Source organism: Clinocottus analis, unplaced genomic scaffold (genome assembly GCF_023055335.1).
Source record: "Clinocottus analis isolate CAN_PGR_092001 unplaced genomic scaffold, fCliAna1.0.p SCAF_7, whole genome shotgun sequence".
In the NCBI taxonomy this organism is placed as follows: domain Eukaryota; kingdom Metazoa; phylum Chordata; class Actinopteri; order Perciformes; family Cottidae; genus Clinocottus; species Clinocottus analis.
The window spans coordinates 10,587,398-10,609,766 of NW_027176229.1; the positions used below are offsets into that span (position 1 = coordinate 10,587,398).

The 22,369-nt window shown below is 39.8% G+C and overlaps 1 protein-coding gene across 2 annotated transcripts in view; it reads right to left on the bottom strand.

Moving 5' to 3' along the window:
• Positions 1 to 22,369, bottom strand: part of si:dkeyp-14d3.1 (transmembrane protein 132C) — a 111,585-nt gene that overhangs the window by 27,101 nt on the left and 62,115 nt on the right. For both annotated transcript variants that reach the window (XM_068605243.1, XM_068605242.1), the window contains exon 4: positions 3,662 to 3,848. In XM_068605243.1, the coding sequence (XP_068461344.1) occupies positions 3,662 to 3,848 (187 nt within the window). The remainder of the gene's footprint in view (positions 1 to 3,661; positions 3,849 to 22,369) is intronic.

Consider the following 22,369-nt stretch of genomic DNA (forward strand, 5'->3'; position numbering starts at 1 on the left):
TTTCTGTGTTTCTCCCTCCCTATCTCTAAAAACACCCCCTTCATCCTCTAAGTCTGTTTCTCCTTTGCTCTTCTTTTCGTCTCTTGTTTCATCAGTAACCTTCATTTAATGTCAACATCACTGATCACAGTAATGATCTGCTATTGCAAAAACACCAAGACTATGTTAAAACAGGCTTTTGGTTCATCTTTACTTGGAGTTACTACAAAGTAGGTCAGCGAGACAATTGCATTTCTTTCAAATTTCCATGAAGCAATAGTTATTATTTTAATAACGATTACTGTCTGTGATCTAATATTGCTAAAATTATCATTACGAGCGTGAACAATGAACATGACATCAGTAAGTACTCACAGCACCAGTGATGAGCAATGAGTGCAAGAAAAGAGTAAACGCAGGCAGGCAGGTATAGACGACAGGTGTAGCCCGTTCAATCATAACATTCGAGGCCAAATTAAATGATTGGACAGGCTTATCTTTTTTTCATTAATGCTACTTTTAATGTTTAAAGCTTGCTATAACCGATACATCTATACATTTCAGATCAGTTGCTGATTACTGAGTAACCACAGTCTTGGAGATTTCTGCAGAATTCAACATGGCCAGCATCAAACACCATTTTCAAGACTGCCTTGTGGCTTAAAAAACTGCAGCTCTTGCATCCGAGGCCAACATATGTAAGCTCCATTTCCTTTTATAAGACTTCAAAATGTTAACCTAAAAGTGGTAGAACATGTATTATGGTCAGTTAACTTTTACTCTTTTTCTCTCTGGTACATCTAAAGACGTCTGGAGAAAGATTATTGCCAACAGTCCGTTGCCTTTATGATGGTCGGACCACTATTCTGCATGGTTTTCCATTATTGTATTTCTTATGTTGCACGATTGGTTTGATCACTCAAGATAATCTGACATCTCTTCCATGAACACTTGGATCACAACAACCACTGCATTCTGACCATTACTGAGGCTAAAAGTTACTGTGTGATTATCAACGTTCTGTCCACCCACAAGACTTATAGTAAGTCTTTGCTACATCTTCACTCCTTTTTTTTCTTCTTTTCTACTATTTTGTTTTCCCTTTGGTGGAGGCATGGTGGTGATGGTGGAGGATGATGTGTCAGTGTGTGTCTGTATGTGTGTGTGTGTGTGTGCGTGTGCGTATGTGCATGTGTGCGTGTGTGTGTGTGTAAAGGGGGTTGACGGCACTGCTCTTACATTACTTTACTTCCTCTTTTCTATCAGTGAGGAGTGTAGCAGGGGTGAAGAGAGAGGAACTTATCTGTGGGCCTTTCATGCCACAGTGATCCCGAGTAATCTAATTCAGCCTTCCTCTTTCTCGCTTGTGTGCTTCTCTCATATTGGTGCATGCAGATTGCAAAAGCCTTACATTCTGTGTGTGTGTGTGTGTGTGTGTGTGTGTGTGTGTGTGTGTGTGTGTGTGTGTGTGTGTGTGTGTGTGTGCGCATGCATAAAAGTGAGGGAGAGATAAAAGTGGACAGGGGGAGGCAGACAGAGGTAATGAGTTCTGAATGTTTCTGCATGTATAAGTATTTGTGTTGTGTGTTAAGTACCAGGGGAAGTTATCTGTGTGGGAGAAGCCCTTGGAAGAAGTAGAAAAAGCAAAAGTCGTATGGTGGAGCAAATAAAATGTAACATAATTATCCCAACATCAATTACTTTTTAGTTAAAATACGATCATGAAAATGTTTCATGTTTCAAGTCCAGCAGCTGGGGTACATTTCTGTTCTTTACATGCGTAGAAACGTATAAATAAACCTCGGTTTTGTTTGACTTCTCCACCTTCCCTCCCGCTCGCTCTGTGTGGGTTCATGCAGTCTTTATATTTCCTGGTTTTTGATTACGTGGATTACATGTGAAATTGATTTTGTGGGATATCTACAAATTACAGGGCACTCATTTGCATAGGCCTAACTACGGACGCTGAACAGCCTGCATGATAGCAGCTGCTTCACTGACGGGTCCAAGAATAGCACATCAAGGCACGGAAGGGACAACACACACACACACACACACACACACACAAGCGCACACACACACTCACACAGTTTTTGTACACATAAAACACTGAGCATATCTATCTCCTGAGAGGCTCCTGCCTAAATGATCCTGGCCCTAATTGATTTAGCCAAGTTTAGCAAATAATTGTATTATCAGGTTAATTGAGATGACTTTTTGTCACTAAGAAAAAAAGTAACATGATTTATAGTTAGCAATTAGAATCCCTTCTACTGTGTAAAATGTAGCAGAATATTAAAAAGCAGACAGTTTCCAGATTAATTGAAGAGTGCTTGTTAGATTTTAAGGCGACAGCACTCTGAGAATTAATTTTACACACACACTTCTTCCTCTGTCTTGCCAAAAAGACACATTAGTTAATCAAATAAATAGTTTATTTCAAATGTGATTTCCATTAAGAAGATAACATCACATTATAAATTATCTTCATGAGTAAAACCTTTATGAGATAATCATGCATATCAACAAGAAATGACTATGTATTCTTAGAACAGGAGGCTTGATACATCAGCGACATGAAAAGGATGTGAGGAACTCGACAATACTGCTGCATTAAACACATTACTTCAATTATCCTGAGGATGGATCAGTGGGTGAGGAAACGCTGCATTCCTTTCAATCCAGGAACAGCCACCCACATGCATTTATCATCTACACAGCTACGGGCAATACTTAGAGAATAACACTGACACAACAGTCAGGTCTGTATCATGCAGATCACAAGCACTGAAATAGAAATGAAGGCAGTTTTTGTTTTAATAATCAGCGCTCATGTGACAGCTTGTCTTTCTCTTAAGCCAAGTCATATCGATGTTCATCATTTGTTCACCAGAATGCTCTTGATCTAAATCAGAAGCATTGCCCTCTGGTTCACGAAACAAAGTTCTCTATGAGACGTTATATAGGGAATTTATAGGAGTTTGGCTTAATCTACACAACAGAGTACCTGTGCCATGCTGACGGAGACACACAGCTCCAGGCGTACCCTCGGGCCAGAGCCAGACCCTGGACCATCTGAGGCCTGCTGGGAGCTCTCTTCCTGCCATGCTCCTGAATCCAGAACCACTTTATAGCTCTGCTTTCTTTAGCAGCAATGAGTGGAGGAAGTATTATGTATCATTCACTCAAGGAAAATAAGTTATACTAAAATAGAAAAGTACTCTGTTAGTTAGTAAGTAAAAGTCTTACCATCAAAATTATAAAAAATAAATGTATCAGCAACATGTACTGAAGTAAACTGCAGAATGCCCTCTTATTGTTACTGATGCATGAGCATCTAAGCAAAACATTGACGTTTGATGTTTCAAAGAGGAAATTATATAGCGTTGATAGTGTCGGCACTATTCATAATTAGTTCGGAATGTTTTGTTTTCTTTCTTTTAAAATAATTGTTCATGTTCGTGAAGAACTGGCATGCTCTTGGATCTTGGATTTATTTGATACAGACTTGTCACCTTGTGCATGTAAATCCTGAAACAGTAGCAACTATAGCTTTCAGATCCATGTCCTTAAGTGAAAATTAAATCAGTCCGCCACTGCAGAGCACTAACTGATACACTGTATGTTACTAAATTCTTCATTGACAAGCTGTTGGCTTTGAGCTGGAAGTGGCATGACTCACCATGGCCAGGGGCACGATGCCCGCCAGGTCTTCCTGCGCCAGTTGGATCTCTGTCTCAGCCTCTTGTGTGGCGGCACGACTGGCCGGGTACTCCACCTGCCAGGCCATCCAGCGGCTGCCCAACGGCTCAGGAAAGATTTCCATTTTCAGATCCACCTGGAGCACTCTCTGAACTCCCATCTCAGACCTGCCACAGAAGAGAAAAAAAGTGCGTCAGGGAACGATCACGCAGATGACTGGATGAAAGTTTGTGTTCGTGAGCTCATTCCACCTAATCAGTCTGCTCTAATGACGACAAATAGTAAGGACTGATGGATGTGTCTGTGGTGGAAATACATGACATTTTAGCAACTCAAACATGCATCCTTATACACTTTTCCACATGTGCTGTGCACTGCAAATGGAACCAAATCATCTCATGCCTGGCCCCTTTAGAGCTGTTTAAAGGAATGCTTCACAGGTGTTGATTGTAAGGTTTGTCACCTGTGCCCTTGCATGACACAGCGGAGCGTAAATATACGACATGCTTTGGCACGATCTCCAGCAGGCCCCGAATTAAATCAGACAAATGGAGAGCGTTGATAATAAAATTTACCATGGCACCATAAGTCTCTGGTGCTCAGAGTTTAAATATAGCCTGGAGGCAGGAAAGGTCAGCTTTACACGGGAGCCGGAGGAGATGGGAAATGGCACAAGATCTGTTAGCCATGTCTTGCGTGTCAAATGGCGGAACTCAGGGCCAATAAATTTCATGCATGGTCTCTGTGGCACAGCGGCACAAAACAGCATCTTGTATTTTGAACATGGTGAGAGAGGAAAAGACAGAGAAGAGGAGAGATGAATAAATTCGCTCAGTTCTTTGTTTGGAGATGAGGTTGTACGGAACATGTTAAAAATATACATAATAAAATATAAAGCATGTAAAGCAAACAAAACATTTCCGGAGAGAGATAATACATATGAGATACATCTTGGAAAGACAACACAACAAATGTATATCATCCTAAATTATGAATAGGGAAATAAAAACTGCAAAACAATAAATAATGAAAAATGTTGTATTGACTGCCCTTGTATTCACATTGACACTATTTCCACATCATTCTCATACTATTTAGTTTTATTCTGAGAGAATGAACGATTTGTTGCACGGCAGAGCACAACAACCCAATTTTCACATCCAACAGAGGTGTGTATGAATAATTGAGATGACAACCAAATAACTTGTGTCACATTTCATAACAGTGTACCAATCAGAGCACCATGCCTCTGAAGGCGTAGTAGGACATCATGGACTTACATAACCGCCCTGCAATGCTGACAGATGCTAATCTCAGGCCGGTTCATCACAGCCACAAGGTTCATCAGGCAAACAAAGTAAACAGATGATGCGCTGAACGTCCACAAATAAAGCTTTGAGAGCTCTAGAGTCAGCGAGCGTCACACAGGACCTGTGTCATCAGCCCAAATGGCCTAGTTTCCACAGCACAGGCCGCCTTTTGCTCTGGCACGCATTGCACACTTTAGGCATGCAACAAGACATGCAGGCAGAGCATGAAAGAGATCGCACAGCAGAAAGGTTTGATTACACTACCAAGGAGAGGAGCTAAATTCACGTCTTCACAAAAATAAAGGGCCTCCAGAAAAGACAGAGAAGTTGACTGTTATTTGCTTTTTCTACTCTTCAGAGATGTCAATTATTTTCCTCCTCACATGATCCAGTTGGCAGTTTAATAGCAGCTGCGAATCCTATTTTTATATTTCTTCATACAATACATGCTGTTAATTCAGCATTTTTGTGACAGAAATTTCCATCTTCAAAAGAGGATCTGAAAAGATGACGGCAGTGTAAAAGCGGTGACGAGTGAAGAGAAGCGGAGAAATAGGATTTTGGAGAAGTGCAAAAATAAGTTCAAGACCAACAGCAATAACATGTGAAGAAATGCAAACTATAATTTCATAATTTTTTGACTTTGATTAACATGAAAATGAATGAAAACCATACTTCAATGTATGGAGAATGTGTGTGTGTGCTTTAGTAAGAAATCGTGAAGCTACGACTATAATACAATGTTCATGGTGAAAGTGGTTTATTTATTGCATTTTTTATGATGAGTCCTAAAAACCAAAGCTGCTGCAAGCTGTATATCTAGCTAGCCAATAAGTTGTTGCGCAGATGGCAAAAGCAAGGAACAATAAACAGACATTTTGGGCTTTTAACCTCACGTAGAAAGTCTGGAAGCAGTCCATTTTTGATTGTCTGGTGTACTCAACCCACATTGACACACGTCACAAAAGGAAACCTGACAGAATCATCTGTGTCCGGGGGAATTCGACTCAGACGTTGAGTCACAGACATGACCACAGAGAGTGACGTTATGAGCCGACCTCCCCTCTCCACGTCTGCTAATCACATGACTCGCTGGGGGGAACTGTTCATTTCTCTGTTACTTCCAGCATGGAGTCTAATTCAATTAGCAACAAAGGGCCCGTGGATGTGTGCCACGCAGCTGGTCTCAACCAGATAATTATCTGTAAACTAGCTGTGGTTTGACTAAATCTGAGACCAGCCAGGCGACCGGAGGGCAGCCAAAGGCAATCGAGAGGGGCTCAGTAGATAACAGGCCCTCAAGTTGGAAGCAGCTGGCCCTCTGGCTTCAGAGAGCGAACTGGAGAGGAAATAGGACTTGACAAGGTGCTGCCCAATGACCGCTGACAACAGACTCACTGAGAAGTGAGATGGCTGTGAGGGTGCTGTTAAGGCACATTCAGAATGCCCATTAATCTCGACGACACTAGCAGATCTGTAGGGCATGCAGTGACACACAATGAGACATAAGTAAATAGCTTTGCACCATAATGTATCTGTTTCAGATGCTTCATTTAGCATGACAATTTAATGGTGATGTTTGACATAAATAAAAGTAGCAGTTGTGGCAATTATTCCCCCCAAATGGCTAATTACTGCTTTAATCAGATATAATAATCAGATATATTATTGGATCCATAAAAAGTCATAAAGTATTGTAAAATGCTCATTACATATTCCCCATTGTTCCTTAATCTTAAAATATGATATGTATCACAGAACAAAAGCAAGCCCTGATATTTGCTACATCATTTTTGGACATTTTTTTTTCCGAAAGCAGCCTAAAACGTACTTAATACAAAATAATTGTATTTATATTCTGTCTATCAAATTGATTATTAGAGTAATAGTTTCAGCTCAAAAGGCCAAGTCATTAGCAGAATGCTTGCAGATATTACTCCACTATATTGTTACGTAGAAAAATATAGTTGTCTGCTGCAGATTAGCGTAATAGAAAACATTTACCTTGGAATAATATTCCTTTGAAAAGGTTTCACCAACAAATCCAAACTTTGTTTTTTTTAAACTTCTATCTTCACTAATTGCACAGCTTAGAAAGCTCTTTTCAGGGGTGATTTGGGTCCATCTTAGTTTGATGAAGCATGTAAGACAGCTATTGAATTTAGGCTGCAAGAAGGTTAAAGAAAGATAGATTTAAATGTCAAAATGAATAAACAGAAACACGACAAAGTTATTGAAGGAATTTCCTTTTTTGCAGATTTCTCTAGAGAAAGAGCTGTAATTGAAAGAGCTTCTATTGTCCCATTATCAAACGCACTGTGTCATTGTGACACTCCTTGTTTAATCTCCCCCTGATGTGATAAGATTTGCGTGCCCACTGCTGCACCCAATGGGGTTTAGAGAATAAGAGAGAGATAGACAGAGAGGCTTTGTGGGATGGATAAAGCGACATTTTCAGGTCCAATTTTTTTCATTCTTCAACTTGTACATCAGGTATTCTGGACATGTATCTAACATCAGAACAACATGATGTCTGGCAAAACATTTGCAGCACAGGCTGGACTCTTGTATGTTTTATGTAGACGATACATAGAGTAAGATGTAGAGGACATGCCACGAAGAGCAATAACAAACCTCAGCAGAGCAGCACCTCCAACGCTGCTGATTCACTGTAACAAGAGAAGTTGAACGGAAGCAGAATGGCAGATGAAGATACATAATGCAGGCTGCTGGAACGGGAGGAGATGCGGTCCACGGCAGTTTGAAGCTGCTGCGAATGTGTTTGTGTGTGTGATTGTTTGTATAACTGTGTGTGAGCGGGGGAGAGGGGGGCTCATGGAAACTCTAAACTACTTGTAGAGGGAAAAAATAATCAAATTTGTGGCTTCAGTGGTGCCTGAAAGCAGCACCTTGAAGCTCTGCTGTTCCCATGCTCCATCACCTAGAACAGCAATAAACCAGTCAGCACAATGGAGCCGGACACACACACACAGAGCTCCACACACGCACACACAAATGGCTATACATACATGTGTGCACATGCACAGTATATACTGTACTCAAGAGCACACATGCATAATGAATCTCTGTCGAAAACATTGTGGACCTAATCACTCAAGCTAGTTGAGGTTTTCTCAATCTAATATAAACATAATTATATGCAATGTCTTGACTATGAAATGTAACATACATGGTACATGTGTTTGCACCTCCTCAACACCTTATACTGCATGCCACAAGAGATTTTATCGAATGCACAAAGCAGCTCAGTTTGTACATTTAAATGTTATATGCAATTGTGTCAACAAGCGCAATTACACCACTGTTATTAAACAGTCGTGCTGCAATGATGAGTAAGTCCACCTCTTCAGGAGACTGGTTGGTCCTCAAAGATTTTGTTTTGACTGGCTGACATTTCTAGACACAAAGACATTATATACAACTTTTCACTTTTAAAGAATCTGTAACCAGAAAATGTCTGGAATTTTTTTCCATAAAAATAACTGAAATTGTTCTTTGATTAACCAACTATTTACAGTTTTCGTGTTGTACCAATCAAATGATTGATTAATTATTTAGGCTCAATGCAATTTCATGTTGAATAGATACTTATATAACTTATAACATCATGCAGCATTAATATTTAAGAGTGGACTATGTGTCTGATTCAGAACACTTTTAAAAATGTTGTACCAATACTATTACATGAATAGGAAGAGTTAATACTAAAGACTGATTATAACATTTAAAAAAATAGTGTTTAGCTTGAAGACCATTCAATTCTTTCAGATCACTTCCAACAAGCATCCATCTCAGAGGTCAGAGCATCGTTTTAGTCCTGATATCTGAGAAAGGACACAGCGTGAAGCCCAATCTCTCTGCTGCCGGAGCCCTGACCAGAAACCAGAGTCCTTCAGTCAGATTGTCTAGCCGTCTGATTAGCCACTCTACAATCTACAAAAAGTATAGAGCATGGATTTGAAAAGTCAAGAGTAGAAGCACCGCATATAGACTGCAGTTTCCATATTGTTTACTTAGTACAAAATATATGTTAATATATTTATATTGTATTATTACATTATTAGAAGTTTGAGTGTGGAGAGCAGAACCATGTTTAAACTCCTGCAAGTTATGCAGAGGAACTTAAATACAAATCCAGGTATGGTAAGTCCATTAGTATCTTGATATTCAAAAGATTGTTTTCCAGCATGTTTCTGCAAAAGTACAGGAAGGGGGGGGGGATCAGGGAAGGAGGTAATGCAAATGGTGGGTTGCAAGTTCGGAAGGAGTGTAGGAGGAAAAGCACCCTCAGATGTCTATAACCAGTCAACCTTTTCAATGTCCATAATAGAAAGGGAGATAGTGACATGAGGAGAGAAAAAGGTTTAAACTCCCCCTGAAACACTTTCAAATAAAGAGAAGACAGGGATGAGAATAATAGTGATGAATGTCAGTGAGGTGTAGCTGCCTCTGTGGCGTTGGAGGTTCATGGTTATGCAGCAGCAGAGATATGTAGTGGCCACAAGAGAGTAAGACCTGGATATAAAAGAGAGAGATCAGACAAGAATACAGACAATTTAAGATAAAAGAGTAGTCTGGATTCATGTGATGATATATAAAATAAGTACTTACTGGCCAATGGTGGAAACAGAAATATAGTCAACACGTCTTTGACTGAATTCATTTTTATGAAGCATTGAGGCAGATAAGAGTGAAAAATATATGTTTATTATGCCTTGTTGATACTCAATGTGCTGATTGCTAGGAAATAGTGACAAATACAATAACGCTTTTGCAGTATAAGTAAATGTTTCAAGAATCACATTCATGAAAGGTTTTAGCAGCTTTAAAGTATGCCATGGCCAAAGTGTCAATATAGAATTTCCTTCTCTTTTTGAGTGAGAAAAGAAAAACATCAAACTCAAAGCACCTTTTTCTCCTTTCACCTGACTGCAGCAATACATTGCAGTCAGGAGTTCTCTTTATATCCTCTTCCAGGATGTAAGCCATAAAGATCCCTCTGTACAAAGTACCTGCTGACAGGAGCCACCAGCGCCAAACATTACCTTGTCAATATGACATTCAAACGACGCCAATTTTACATTTGATTGAACTTTAACACAGAGCTGCCTCTGAATGTATGGGTTTATATTGCATGTGAGGGTGTATATGCATTCAAGCGTGTATGGATCCATGCTTGTGTGAAGGGTTCCAGTATTTTAAACATGTCAGGCTGCAGTGAAAAGACCTGTGTTCCAATCGAGCGACCCAGATCATCCCTCATGTGGCAATCATTTCCTCTAAGATACTAAACCATTACCTTTGATTTATGGTGCTTCAACTGACACTCATTTACACTCCTCTAAACTGGCAGAACAACAATAGAGGAAATATTAAACTGGGCTGTTAAAAAAAGCTTTCTGTTTTTTAATGTTGTGTTGGGAATCTAGGAGTGTGGTGAAAAACAGAAATGTGGGTAACAGGGAGCCCCAATTTTTCAATACATTGTAATTCTTCTTAAGGGCTTTCACTTTTCATAACATAAAATAAGCTCCTGTCCACTTCCACTTGTGAAGCAGCCACTGGCTGTAACTGTTGTGAGGTGATGTAATGGATATATTTTTAAACGTTTGGTCCTTGAGATAAATGGATGTTACATCCAACTGTTTCCTCACTAATGGAGAAGATTTGTCTCCCAATTCAGCATTGCACTCTTATAGCATTGCCACACTCGTGGCCATTTGAAAAAAAGAAGCCAAAGCAGACACAGCCTTATCACCTTTATTATTCCTTCTCAAAACCTGCTGCTTACATTACCCACAAAGCCTCTCATCTCGCAATGGTTGCACTCCAAATCGCACACTTTTTCTTTTTACTTCATAGCTCGGGACCTTACACATTACGCACTGTCGCATCCTGCATACATTTATTAGAGATGTACTACTTCGTCATAACCTTATTGTATACAGATTAAGGTCATACCACTGCATCCTTTAAGTTTGACCTTGATGCTCATAAAACAGCTGCCCGGACACTTGGTCAGGATAGTCAGAAAAGCTTGCTGGCTGGCAAACTTCAAACTCCAACCAGACGCAGCAGTTTTAATGCTAACAGCCTGCCTGCCACGGCGGACAAACGGTACAGCGGCAGCAGCTAATGTTAACCAGGTGCATGCACAGTACGACCCCAGCAGCTAGCCAGGTTCACCGATAAAAGTAACAGGAGGCTAACATAACAACAGAAGCAGCTAGCCAGGTACAACGCGGGAGGAATTAATGTTACACTGCGTTTCAGATGGAGTGGAGAGAAACATTTGGGACGTCTAGTGACAGTTCAGGGATGCAAAATACAATTGTGCTGATAGCAAACCAACTCAAAATTAACCAAATCTAGCTAATACTCTTTGAACATGAGATTGATTGCATAGCTGAATAGAGTTGTTATGGGACACGAGAATTAATTCCAATGCCGCATGTGAAAATATACTTAAACCTATTTCAGTTAAATGTATAACAGTGTGCATTTAAACTCTAAAAGTCTAATGCGAGATGTGGCTTACTTTTTGTAGTAGTGAGTAGGCTCCAGGCTCAGTTCATCGGCATAAGCTCGCAGTAGGCAACGTATTGAAAGAGATGAACGCCATTATTCATTTAAAAATACTGATGGACAAGCTATATGCAATTTATGGCACATCTGACCAAACGAATGGAGTTGAGTCTGCCAATCATTTGGATGTCTACCTTTATATTGATATAATAATATACATTGGGTGGTTGGCATCAACTTTTGGGACAGTTTAAGCAGTGTGGAAGAACTACCCATCAACACTAGACAAGCATTATATGAAGCAGAAAGTAGACTTGCTATTTGCATACCTTCCCATACATTTGTAAATAACCTAGCCATCATGTGCAATACATTGCGAGAATTATTCAAACTGTCACTGGAGATTCCAAAAGAAAAAGTACCATCATTTTTGCACACATCGGCCAGAGAGCTCCACTGAACAAAACCCAGTGACAAAAAACCCTAAAATCAGAGGTAGTTTTTAGGACAGAGGATGGAGCGTGGATTTTCTCAAATGAACTTCATCTGCAGCGTTAACTGTGCCGCCCTGTACGAATCAATCACATTTAATCTTTCTGAATCTTTTTGGTCTGCCCCTGGCCTGGGGTGTTTTGGACAACTAGTAAACTAGTGTGCATATATGTTTTCATTTATATTGAAGAAAAATTGTGTGATTTTTTCACTGTGAAGTATTATTGTCTTATTATGGTTGACCTGTTTTCTTACCGCAAAATTGAAAGTTACACAATTTAGCGTGGGTATTTGTGATTGCTACGCAAACTAGAGAACTGAAAATGTTTATATTGGTTCCATAACATTTATACCATGCAGATTATTTTAAATGGAGGCATGTAAGCCCCAGTACGATTGTACCGAATTTAATTTAATATAATTAAAGCAGTTTTTGAGTGTGTTTGATTTTGTGTACATGCATGATCACAGTAAAAATGTTTCTGAAAGGCTAAACACCAACAAATATGTATTGAAGTAATATCTTGTGTAAAATGAAAACATGTTGTTGATTTTGGAAATGATTACATCATATATTTTCAATAGAATTTAACTTTTAGACTCAAAATGAGACAAATACACAAACAACGAATGTTATACTTGTGCAAAGTAGAAAATACATTTTAATTATTCCCATAATACTTATAGCAAATAATTTGAAATTGAAGTCTGTAAGCCCCACAGTTTAGTAAGTGAGAACATTGCACGTTTGCAGCATCGTGTTCTGTACGCTATCCCGGGACTTCGTCAACACTTCTACAAAACATTTAACCAGAGGCAATTTTTCCTATGTTTGCCTAAGAACTTAGAGGACCGTATGTTGTCTCAAGAGGGGCAGCTGCCCGAATAAAAGTAGATTTAACAAGTTCATTAAGAAGTTGAAGGTGTTTTATGCACAGAACCTGTTTCCCGTCAATATGTGTTTACACTGAGCGGCAACCTCAGGGGCTCAGAATTGAAGCCCATGCGGAATTGGCAAAAACTTCAGTTGTTCAAAGGCTGGTTATACTCCTCACATGTTCAAATGCCTAACTTTGAAGCAGAATTTAACATGTTAACATCCTGTTGCAAAAAAAGGTGATGGTCGAAGGCTAATTTCCATTACCAATCTCACCCGTATAAATTGTATTAAGGTTTAAATTTAAGCATAATTAAGGACGTGGCTGCTTTGAGTGACAAGTGGGTGTAGTATCAGGTCACTAGCTGTCTACTCTGCTGTGTCATCAGGGCCCGTATCTGCTTCACTGAGGATCCACCTCTTGTCCCATTAGACTTAAGTTGGATTTTCACTGCCAAGATGGTGACGGCTCGACTCACCCACATTGAGCTTCAAAATGCCTCTTCAGAAAACTATGGCTTACGCCACAGTGACTACATCTGTCTTTTAAAGTATGGTTTCCGCCTACTTGGACTTGAACCAACCCTTATCTCGAACCCTAAATACAGAGGGGGCACTATCGTTCAGGAGGGAAACACATTTTGACGAGGGAGCAGACTTTGAAATATAATATATCAGAATCAGCTTTAATTGCCATGTACATTTTTACATACATGGAAGTTGACGCCGGATTTTGTGCGTCGCACTTGTTTACACATTTTTTTAAGCAAAGGTCAAATATAAAAAGACATTCAAGAAAACAGAAAAACAGTAAAATATATTATATTAGTTGCAAATTTGCAGATTCATTGTCATGGGCCATGTTTCACCATTTTTAGTATATTTAGCTGATAATACCTCAACACTTCATTTTGAATGCAGAACGAGGGTCTTTGAGTTGTTTACTTCTACCAGCACTGATTAGAACTACCATGTAAACCCAGGAGGATCCAATATGCTTTGTTTTACAGGAGGTTTTTGATTTGTTTATTGTCTACCACTAAGGCGTTGACTATGACAGCAATGTTCATATTCCGTGTCCAAGAAACCTTGTTGCATTTTGTGAACTCTTACCCTCTCCACTCATGTCCTGTCATCTCTACACTTTGCTATCCAATTAGAACATTACATGCTCTGAAAATAAGGGAAAAAAAATAATGCTTTAATACAGTAACAGTACTACACAGTACTGCTTTTTACTTCCCATTAGGCATTCTGGGAAATGTAATTTCCATTCATCTGATTCTCCAGGAGCTCATACAAAAGATTGCACTGTTACATTTCAAATAACCTACAGTGCTTGAATTAAAACCCACTTTTAATAGGCGTCAGATTCCCTTTAATTTAATGATTTATTCTTTTCCCCTTTCTAACGAGCACACAGAGAAAAGGGCTGAGTACTATTAATTATACGATTATAATGAACCATGGGCGCAAACCGAATGCTTCTGGCTTATATGCATCAAACCCAATAAGGGGATCAAATTTCCGATTAGCTTAACAGTGTTCTGCAGCATTCATCCGCCGGATATTCAACTCCCACCATACTCGCTGCTCGCGTCTTCTTCCTCAGCTGGTCCCTAAGTAAAATCAACTGTGATGGGGAAAGGCAGATTCCTCTTTTTTAATAACCAACTGCCAAATGTGGCCTTTGAATAGACACAGCAGAGCTTCTGTCATTGTTTTAAAATGATATCACTCAAATCATTTACTGCCACTTAACATAACAATGTTTAGTTGACAGGTTGATTTGTTTCTACCCAGAAACTAAAAGACTTTATTTTACACGTACATTTAACAGTGCTATAATAGGCTGTGCCAAGAAAGTAGAGCCCCTATAGCTCCAGACAGCATAGTAAAAAGAGTTGTCTATGGAGGATAAACAGGAAAGGATGCTTAATGCAAAAGGTAGAAGAGTGTCAAGAGGGGAATATTCCATTATTCCATTTGTTTCTTAACTTGTTCCAGATTGCCTTGAGGGATACAGGGCGCAGTCTATTAGCCGGGCTCAAACAGTGGCATAGCAGGTCTTAGACAACACAATCTCATCTTGGAGCTAATGAAATGCACCATGCCAACAATTGTCTAATCAAAACTACATGCTTTTCTGCAGTGCAACATCATTAGAGTCCATAAGCTGAAGGAGGCTCCATGGCGTAATGGATCCCTAATGACGGTAGTTATCATCACATGTGACCTCGGACCTTTGAACATCCAACATCACTTCCCAGTCAGTTGCACTTTATATCTGTCTCATTCATAGGAAAGCTATATAAGTAGCAAATTGCAATATAATAAATTGCTACTTGTCCCGGCAGTTACACTCAATTTTCTTCACATCAAAGCACTCATCTCAAGGCTGGATAACAGGCATTAACCACAGTGAATGGCCAGCAAAGCTGCTGATAGCTCAGCCACACACACACACTAGGGGGCAGCAGACACTGAGCCCTGGGGCAGTGACGCAAATGTTAAATGCAGATAAACTCTCCTTTCCCCGTCACCCCCCATCATGCTCCCCCTGGTTGATCTGCGGGTGACATCATGGAACCGCGCGGGCCTTCCCTTGCACTTGCAGGCGCTGCGACACTGGCAGCGCCTGTCCTCCATCGGACGAGTCCTTAAAGACCCACAAAACCTGAGGTCCTTTCCGCTCCGTCATCGTTGGCATGGCAACAGAGTCATTGACCAGAAGCGCCCAGCCCATCAGATCAATGGTACTCTAATGCAACCTATGCTGCTTGTAGGATGTGTAAAGTTAAGCTCCGTCTTCGTGAGACAGAAAAAGGGTGAAAGAGTCGGGGAGTTAGAGCATGTGTTCTGCAAGCAGGTCGGTGGAAAATAAGGACAGCACACAGCCAGATGTCAAATTTGCTGTAATGGCAGAGGGAGATCAGTGGGAGCATCTTATAAAGAAGTAGTGCAAAGATATTTTTAGTAAAGGTCATACAATGCATGTGCACTGAATATGCACATGTACACTTGCATTAGCTCAGATGCACACACTTACAAGTCACACTCCTGCTGTTTCATATTGGTAAACGGAGCTGCTTTGTTTGTGATAATTACAGTGTTAGCGAGGAAGTGATGTGGAGGCTGTGTGGGCATGATTGTCTTGTTCTTTACTCTTAATGCAGTGCCATAGATCAGAGGGGTAAGTGGCAGTGATGGAGAGTCTGTCCTGCACAACTCCAACCTTCTTAGGGAGTCCTTATGAGATTTTTTAATTCACAATAAATCTACATGACACCCACACACTGCCGATACTTTGACATTCAAAATCAATTTTCCTCTAGCGTACATTGTTTTCAAGCACAACTGCTAGAGAGATTGGCTTCCAAATGTGCTGAGAGTTTTAAATGTATTTTCTTTTCAAGAATTATTTTATTTCACTGCTCATTTATCACTCATTATGCAAATAATTGTATGTGCTCTAACTGTAAAACAAACAAAAAAATGCCAGTGCATTAGCAGCTTGTGGAGAAGCAAACCAAGTGGACCATTTGCATCCACTTTGAACAATATAATGATAACGCAGTAATTGTATCACAGATTCTTTGATTACTTATTTGATTGCTCTTGAAAAGTATGGACCAATCTATGCCCAACCAATCTGCATCAGATTTGGAAGCTTTCCTCATGCTTTTGAAATCCTTTTGTACATGAGCGTTAGCATTGCACCTGGACACATTGACGGTCTCAAGCCAATTAACAGTAATACATCTTTAACATTTTGGTTTCCTAAAACCCCTAAGCAGCTTTTAGGGCTACCTGAACCCACAGACCCTAGCGGCCATTTTAAAAACACATAAATAGCATAGTTTCAAAGCGCTATATCTGCACCTCCTCCCTGTATACCCCCAACTCCCAGTGAGGAGTGCATTTAGTTATTAAAAACAATTTAGCCCCCTCTCATGCCCCATTTAATGAGCTCAGTGCTAAATGACTACCAAAGCAATTACACACCCACACACTCACACATATCAACTTTATATTTCTTGACACATCACATTCACTATACACACACATAGTACAAATCCAGACAGGCCAATCAATAATTTAAAATGCATATTTGTTCAAATCTGATCAAGTCTATATAAACATTAAAAAAATCCTACGGGGCACATAATACACATATAGGCATACAGCAGGGGAATTGTTCATTGATCAGCAGTTAGAGAGTGTGAGACGTGAACGTCCGACTGGGCAGCAGAGAAATTATGAAGCATTTTGTAACGGAAACACACCCAGAGGTCCATGTGCAGAAATGAGACATTGATCCATAATTGGAAGCACTCACTCATGAAATCTAAGGACTAATTAAAGACAGAGAGCTTTAATGGCTCTCATTTACATATTCAGCACAGTCATTCAATGCTGCCTGCCGACTCGCAGCCAGTGGGAGATGGAGGACTTGATCTGGAGGCTGTGAGGAGTCGAGTTAGATCACACTATGAGAGACTAATGACAAGTGTCTGAGACGTCTGACTGCATCAGCGGGAGCCGCTCGCGCGACATGACTAAGATATGACTGTGGCTTTGCCGTCACTGACGGACACATCAGCTATGAAAAACATTCAGATATCTATCAAGGTCTAATGGTTAATCATGAATATGGTCTTGCCACAAATGATGGTGAAGGCAGCAAAGTCGTCACTTGGAGCTTCGGTGGAAGTCCTTCCAGTGTGACCTCCACAAACCACACACGGCTATCACCTAAGGTTGAAACTCCAATCACCCTCACACACATCTGTCCGTGTGTGTAAACATACATGCTCAGCCATGTGTCTGTGCCGAGTGTTTGTGGGTGCAAGTCCAACTTGGAAGAAGTGACATGTACAAAGCGTGACATCTCATCCGGTGGAGTGAACATGTCCGCTGGTCCTGCTGTGTTGAGGCCCTGAGGGTGCAGCTTGTGATATCCCTCTGGCCCACTGAGGTGTGCACACCGCCTGATTACATGTCAGGGCTTATAAGTCCTGCTAAACAGGCAAGAGGAGGAAGAGCCTAGGTGGTGGCATCCTGTGCTTTTGCTTTTGCACGTTATCAGCTGGACGTAGTTGTGCTTTCAACCTGTTAGGCTGGGAATGATAAGAGAGGACAGCAAAAGATTGCTTGTCAATAAGTCCACACTCAAGTGGTGTAGTGTAAACAAGAGGATGTGACTTGTGCCTTCTCTGTTGGTCTTCTGGTTGATTGAATCTGCTTTTGACTGAAAGCAGAGCTGCTCATTTGTGTTTCATGTGCTGAGTTTCTCACCATCCGTTCTTTTTTGCACTCTTCTTGTATTTTCTTCTTGTAATTTGCTTCTATACCTTTCTCAGCAGCCCTGGGCAGGTTTTAATAGGCTAGTTTAAATATTTCTCCTGTGCAGGTTAGAGAAATAAGACAGCTTTGGTGCCAGACCAGGCATTTCTTTAAGTGGAATAGGCTTCTGTATAAAAGCCAATCATCTTGAAGGCCAAGCTAAACTGAGGTTAATTGGAGGCAACTACAGGCCAAAGTTTCTTTTGCCTATTTAGGTCGATAAATCTGTGGGGATGGAGCTTTTGGGAGAAATTTGACCGGCAACATTAAAGACAAGTGGAGCTTATTATCACTGCTGTGTGGTTGCTCATCAGCAGAGTGCTGAATTAGGGAAACCGCAATGCAATCCAAACTGAGTGTTTGTTGAATAGACACTACAAAAACATAATTAGAAGAGAAACATCCTGGATGTTTGTCAGAATTCTTGTCGACAATTGCATGTTTACATCTCAACCACTTTGCCTCCCTGGCAGAGTGCTACCTGCAGCGAGCATAGCAACAATTTAAAACGCTGCCCGTCTGCTCAGAAAACACAAGGAAATCTCTGCACAGGGTACTTTCATACTTTTATGTATGGAAGAAATTATGCTTATTTGTGGCTTTTGCTTCACATGGAAGCATTTTAAAACAACAACAAAAGCTGCCGTTACTTCATAGAAGGAGGATGGAAATAAAGGGAGGAGTCTGTCTGTTCGTTCCAACTATGTATTGAGCTGGATCACGATCTATAATGATGCTATCAAGCAATTAGCCTATTCCTGGCTTAGCCTCATGCTTTGCTCTCCAATTACAATGATACTTAATGTAACTACCCCAAAGCTATTTTTATTTGAATGATCATTTCAAAATAACGTAACTGTAAAGTTGTTATGTTCCTTGTTAAAGTTACTACTACTGCAGGGTTACTACTACTTTTATTAGGTGTCCATTTTTCCGATGCCTCTGGACAGTGTGGTAGTGAAACCGTTTAGATTTTACTGCAGCAGGTGTCTGACAGTCTGCTTCTGGTTCTCCCGTGCCATCACAGTAACTTTAGGCTATTATCTTCTTCACTTCAGTCCTGATGTTGATATTCAGTCAGTAATGAACTGGTATGTAGAAAATATTTACAATATACTTAAACCAACAAATGATTTAAAAATGGTGCATCATGGCGTATGAATGACATACACTTAAAAGGCATAATGATCCAAAGGTGACTGACACTCATCAGCTTATATGTCACTTATTACTTTACTTTTTTTTTCAAGTAACACAGTGACATTTAATATGGACATGTGTATGAAAATATACACACACACACATATATATATATATATATATATATATATATATATATATATATATATATATATATATATATATATATATATATATATATATATACACACACACACACACACACACACACATATATATATATATATATATATATATATATATATATATATATATATATATATATATATATATATATATATATATATATATATTGTTATGGATATATTTACATATGTATATGTGTGTATACATGTATTTATACATAGGTATATATGTGTATATTTATGTATGGCATGAGCTAATGACATGCCCTTACCTTTGCAAATAGGCTAACAGCAGGAAGCTACTTAGCCAAACATGCTAACTTTAAACATTTTAATTTTTTTAAAGCAGTTTACTGTAAGTAACCACTCTAACACAAAAAGATAACCTCTGGTAATGCAACACTCCAAACACTGGTAGCCTCGATCTAATCCTCTGGGAGATTAAGTTTTAAGAGCGCAGGATATTCACTCATAAACCTTTATAAATCTGAAACACAGGAACTCTCTGACTCATGCAAACCTTAATCTGTCGCTCCACTGTGCTTACATTAGTGCATAGTGCGTTGCACAAACACATTGTAATGGACAGCATCCGCCTCGGCCTGATTTGGGTCAACCTGAGCTACTATGTAATCCAACTGCTCCTTAAATCACAGAAAAATGATTTAGGTCACCGTGTGAAGCCTTTGACAATAGTTACCGTAGCAACTTCATGGTCACTTTGCAAAGATGTAAAGATTACAAATCAGACCTTCCCCATTGAGTCTTACAGTAATACTGTCTCTTTAGTGAACGGGAGAAAAGTGCAATAAGGCACACTGGGACATTATTTCCCCATATTGTTTCCTTGGCAAAGGAACAGAGGAGCAGCTTGAACAGTCAGATGTAATCTCGGCTGACTGCTGTAATCAGACGGCTGTTCCGGGGAGAAAGAATATGCTTCATCTCTGGTCCATTCCTGATATAGTAAACTAAGCCACATCTACTCTATTACGGACATCTGAAAATTTCTTTCTTATCAACCTTACAATACTGCACCTAGTATCACTCTTAATGACTCCATCTTGATTTATAAATCAATAAAGAGTAGTGTTGGTAAAACGTGGTGACACGTCTGGGCTGCCACACACAACCGTTGATTCAACAAAAATGTCTATCATCAAAGAATGATCAAGGAAGTAGAGCAGTTGGTAAATATTGGTAAATAATGCCATTGAGAGTGTATACGGTTCATGGAGACCAGGGTAAATAGGGCTGATTCATTTTCAAAGGTGTTAGCGTTAAGACCATCAAGTTAACATTCCTGTGTGGCCCTAATGTAATTGCACAATTTAATTTCAGTCTTGATTTATGCAGCATTATACAACATTAAAGCCTGCGGCCTGTGACTCATTATCAGGACTGCTGCACCTTTTAAAACTGAACACATGGAGGAGATTCAGCAACAAATTTCCAATCAAGTTTGAAAAAGGGCTGCAGCTATCGATTATTTGAGTCATCGAGTATTCTACCGATTATTCCATTAATTCATCATCAAGGTTAAACAAAGTCTCGACGCATAGCATTTGTATCAACATTTTTAGTGAATTACTTTGTATAGTAAAGTCTTGTCAACGAAACATGTGCTGCACTGATTGTGAAAAGAAAGGTTTCTTATACCTTGTCATTCCTTCTGTAACCTTTGGAGCAACGCTCGTAGGCACACATTCAAAGATATCAGAGAAAGAATCAGTGCAGTTACGTGCATTCGAATTACTGGCTTAGTCGGACTAAAATGAAATTATCCCGTTCATGTCAACGTCTTTGTTCGAATAACTGCGGTCCGACTATGATCCGATTAACACCCCTGGATAACTCGATCCGACTCCATTGATAATTCGGACATCCCGGCATGTAAACAGTATATTAGATCGGAACTGAACTATGCGCCATTGCGCATGCTCAAGATCCCGCCGCCCCCTCCCTTTTTCCCTCCCAGGTCGTGAACCGAAAGTCGAAAGAGATGATAAGTGGTCACGGCCGGCACAGAAACAAACAAACGTAAAAGTCGGGTTACGAGCCGATAGTACCTTCGGTGGGTGTCCCCGCTAGCTCCCTGCTGTAGCCAGCAGTTTCCTGTTCGCTCTCCGCTAGCTCCCTGACAACCACCGAAGCTAGCGGGGTTCTCTCCATTATGAAGAGTGAAGAGGTCAAGCGGAGATGGCTGTATCACCACTACATGTAATGAAAACAGCGCCACCTATCGTATCGGATATGACATGCATTCGGCCAATGATTCGATTTATTCACTGCCATGTATATTAGGATAATAGCAGTTGCCCCGAAAGAGAGCATAGTCCGACTAAAGCAAGATTTGAATTAATACCATCATGTAAACACACTGAGTGATACATCCTTGTATTGATATGGTAAAAAATTAATTCAGGGTCCTCGAGGGCTGAAAAAAGATTTGCTGGGTCCTTTGTTTCATTGCAGTATTGTAGTAATTGTCAAAAACTATAAATAATTATGTTCTTAAAGGTTCTCTAGACTTTGAAATTGAGATAAATTGTGAGGTCGCTGCCAAACCTCACCCGTTATTACATAGCTGTATGATTTCTTACCCTCTGGGATCCTAACCATTCACACTGATGAGATTTACAAGCTTGCGTTAGAGGAAAAGGCATGTATCTTTATAGTGAAATGAATGTATGTTGAACTTAATTTAATTAATTCAAACTCTATGCAGATTTGATTTAATGTAAAACAGGACACATCAGGCTGTTTGAAGTTTGGAGAATTAAAAAAGATAT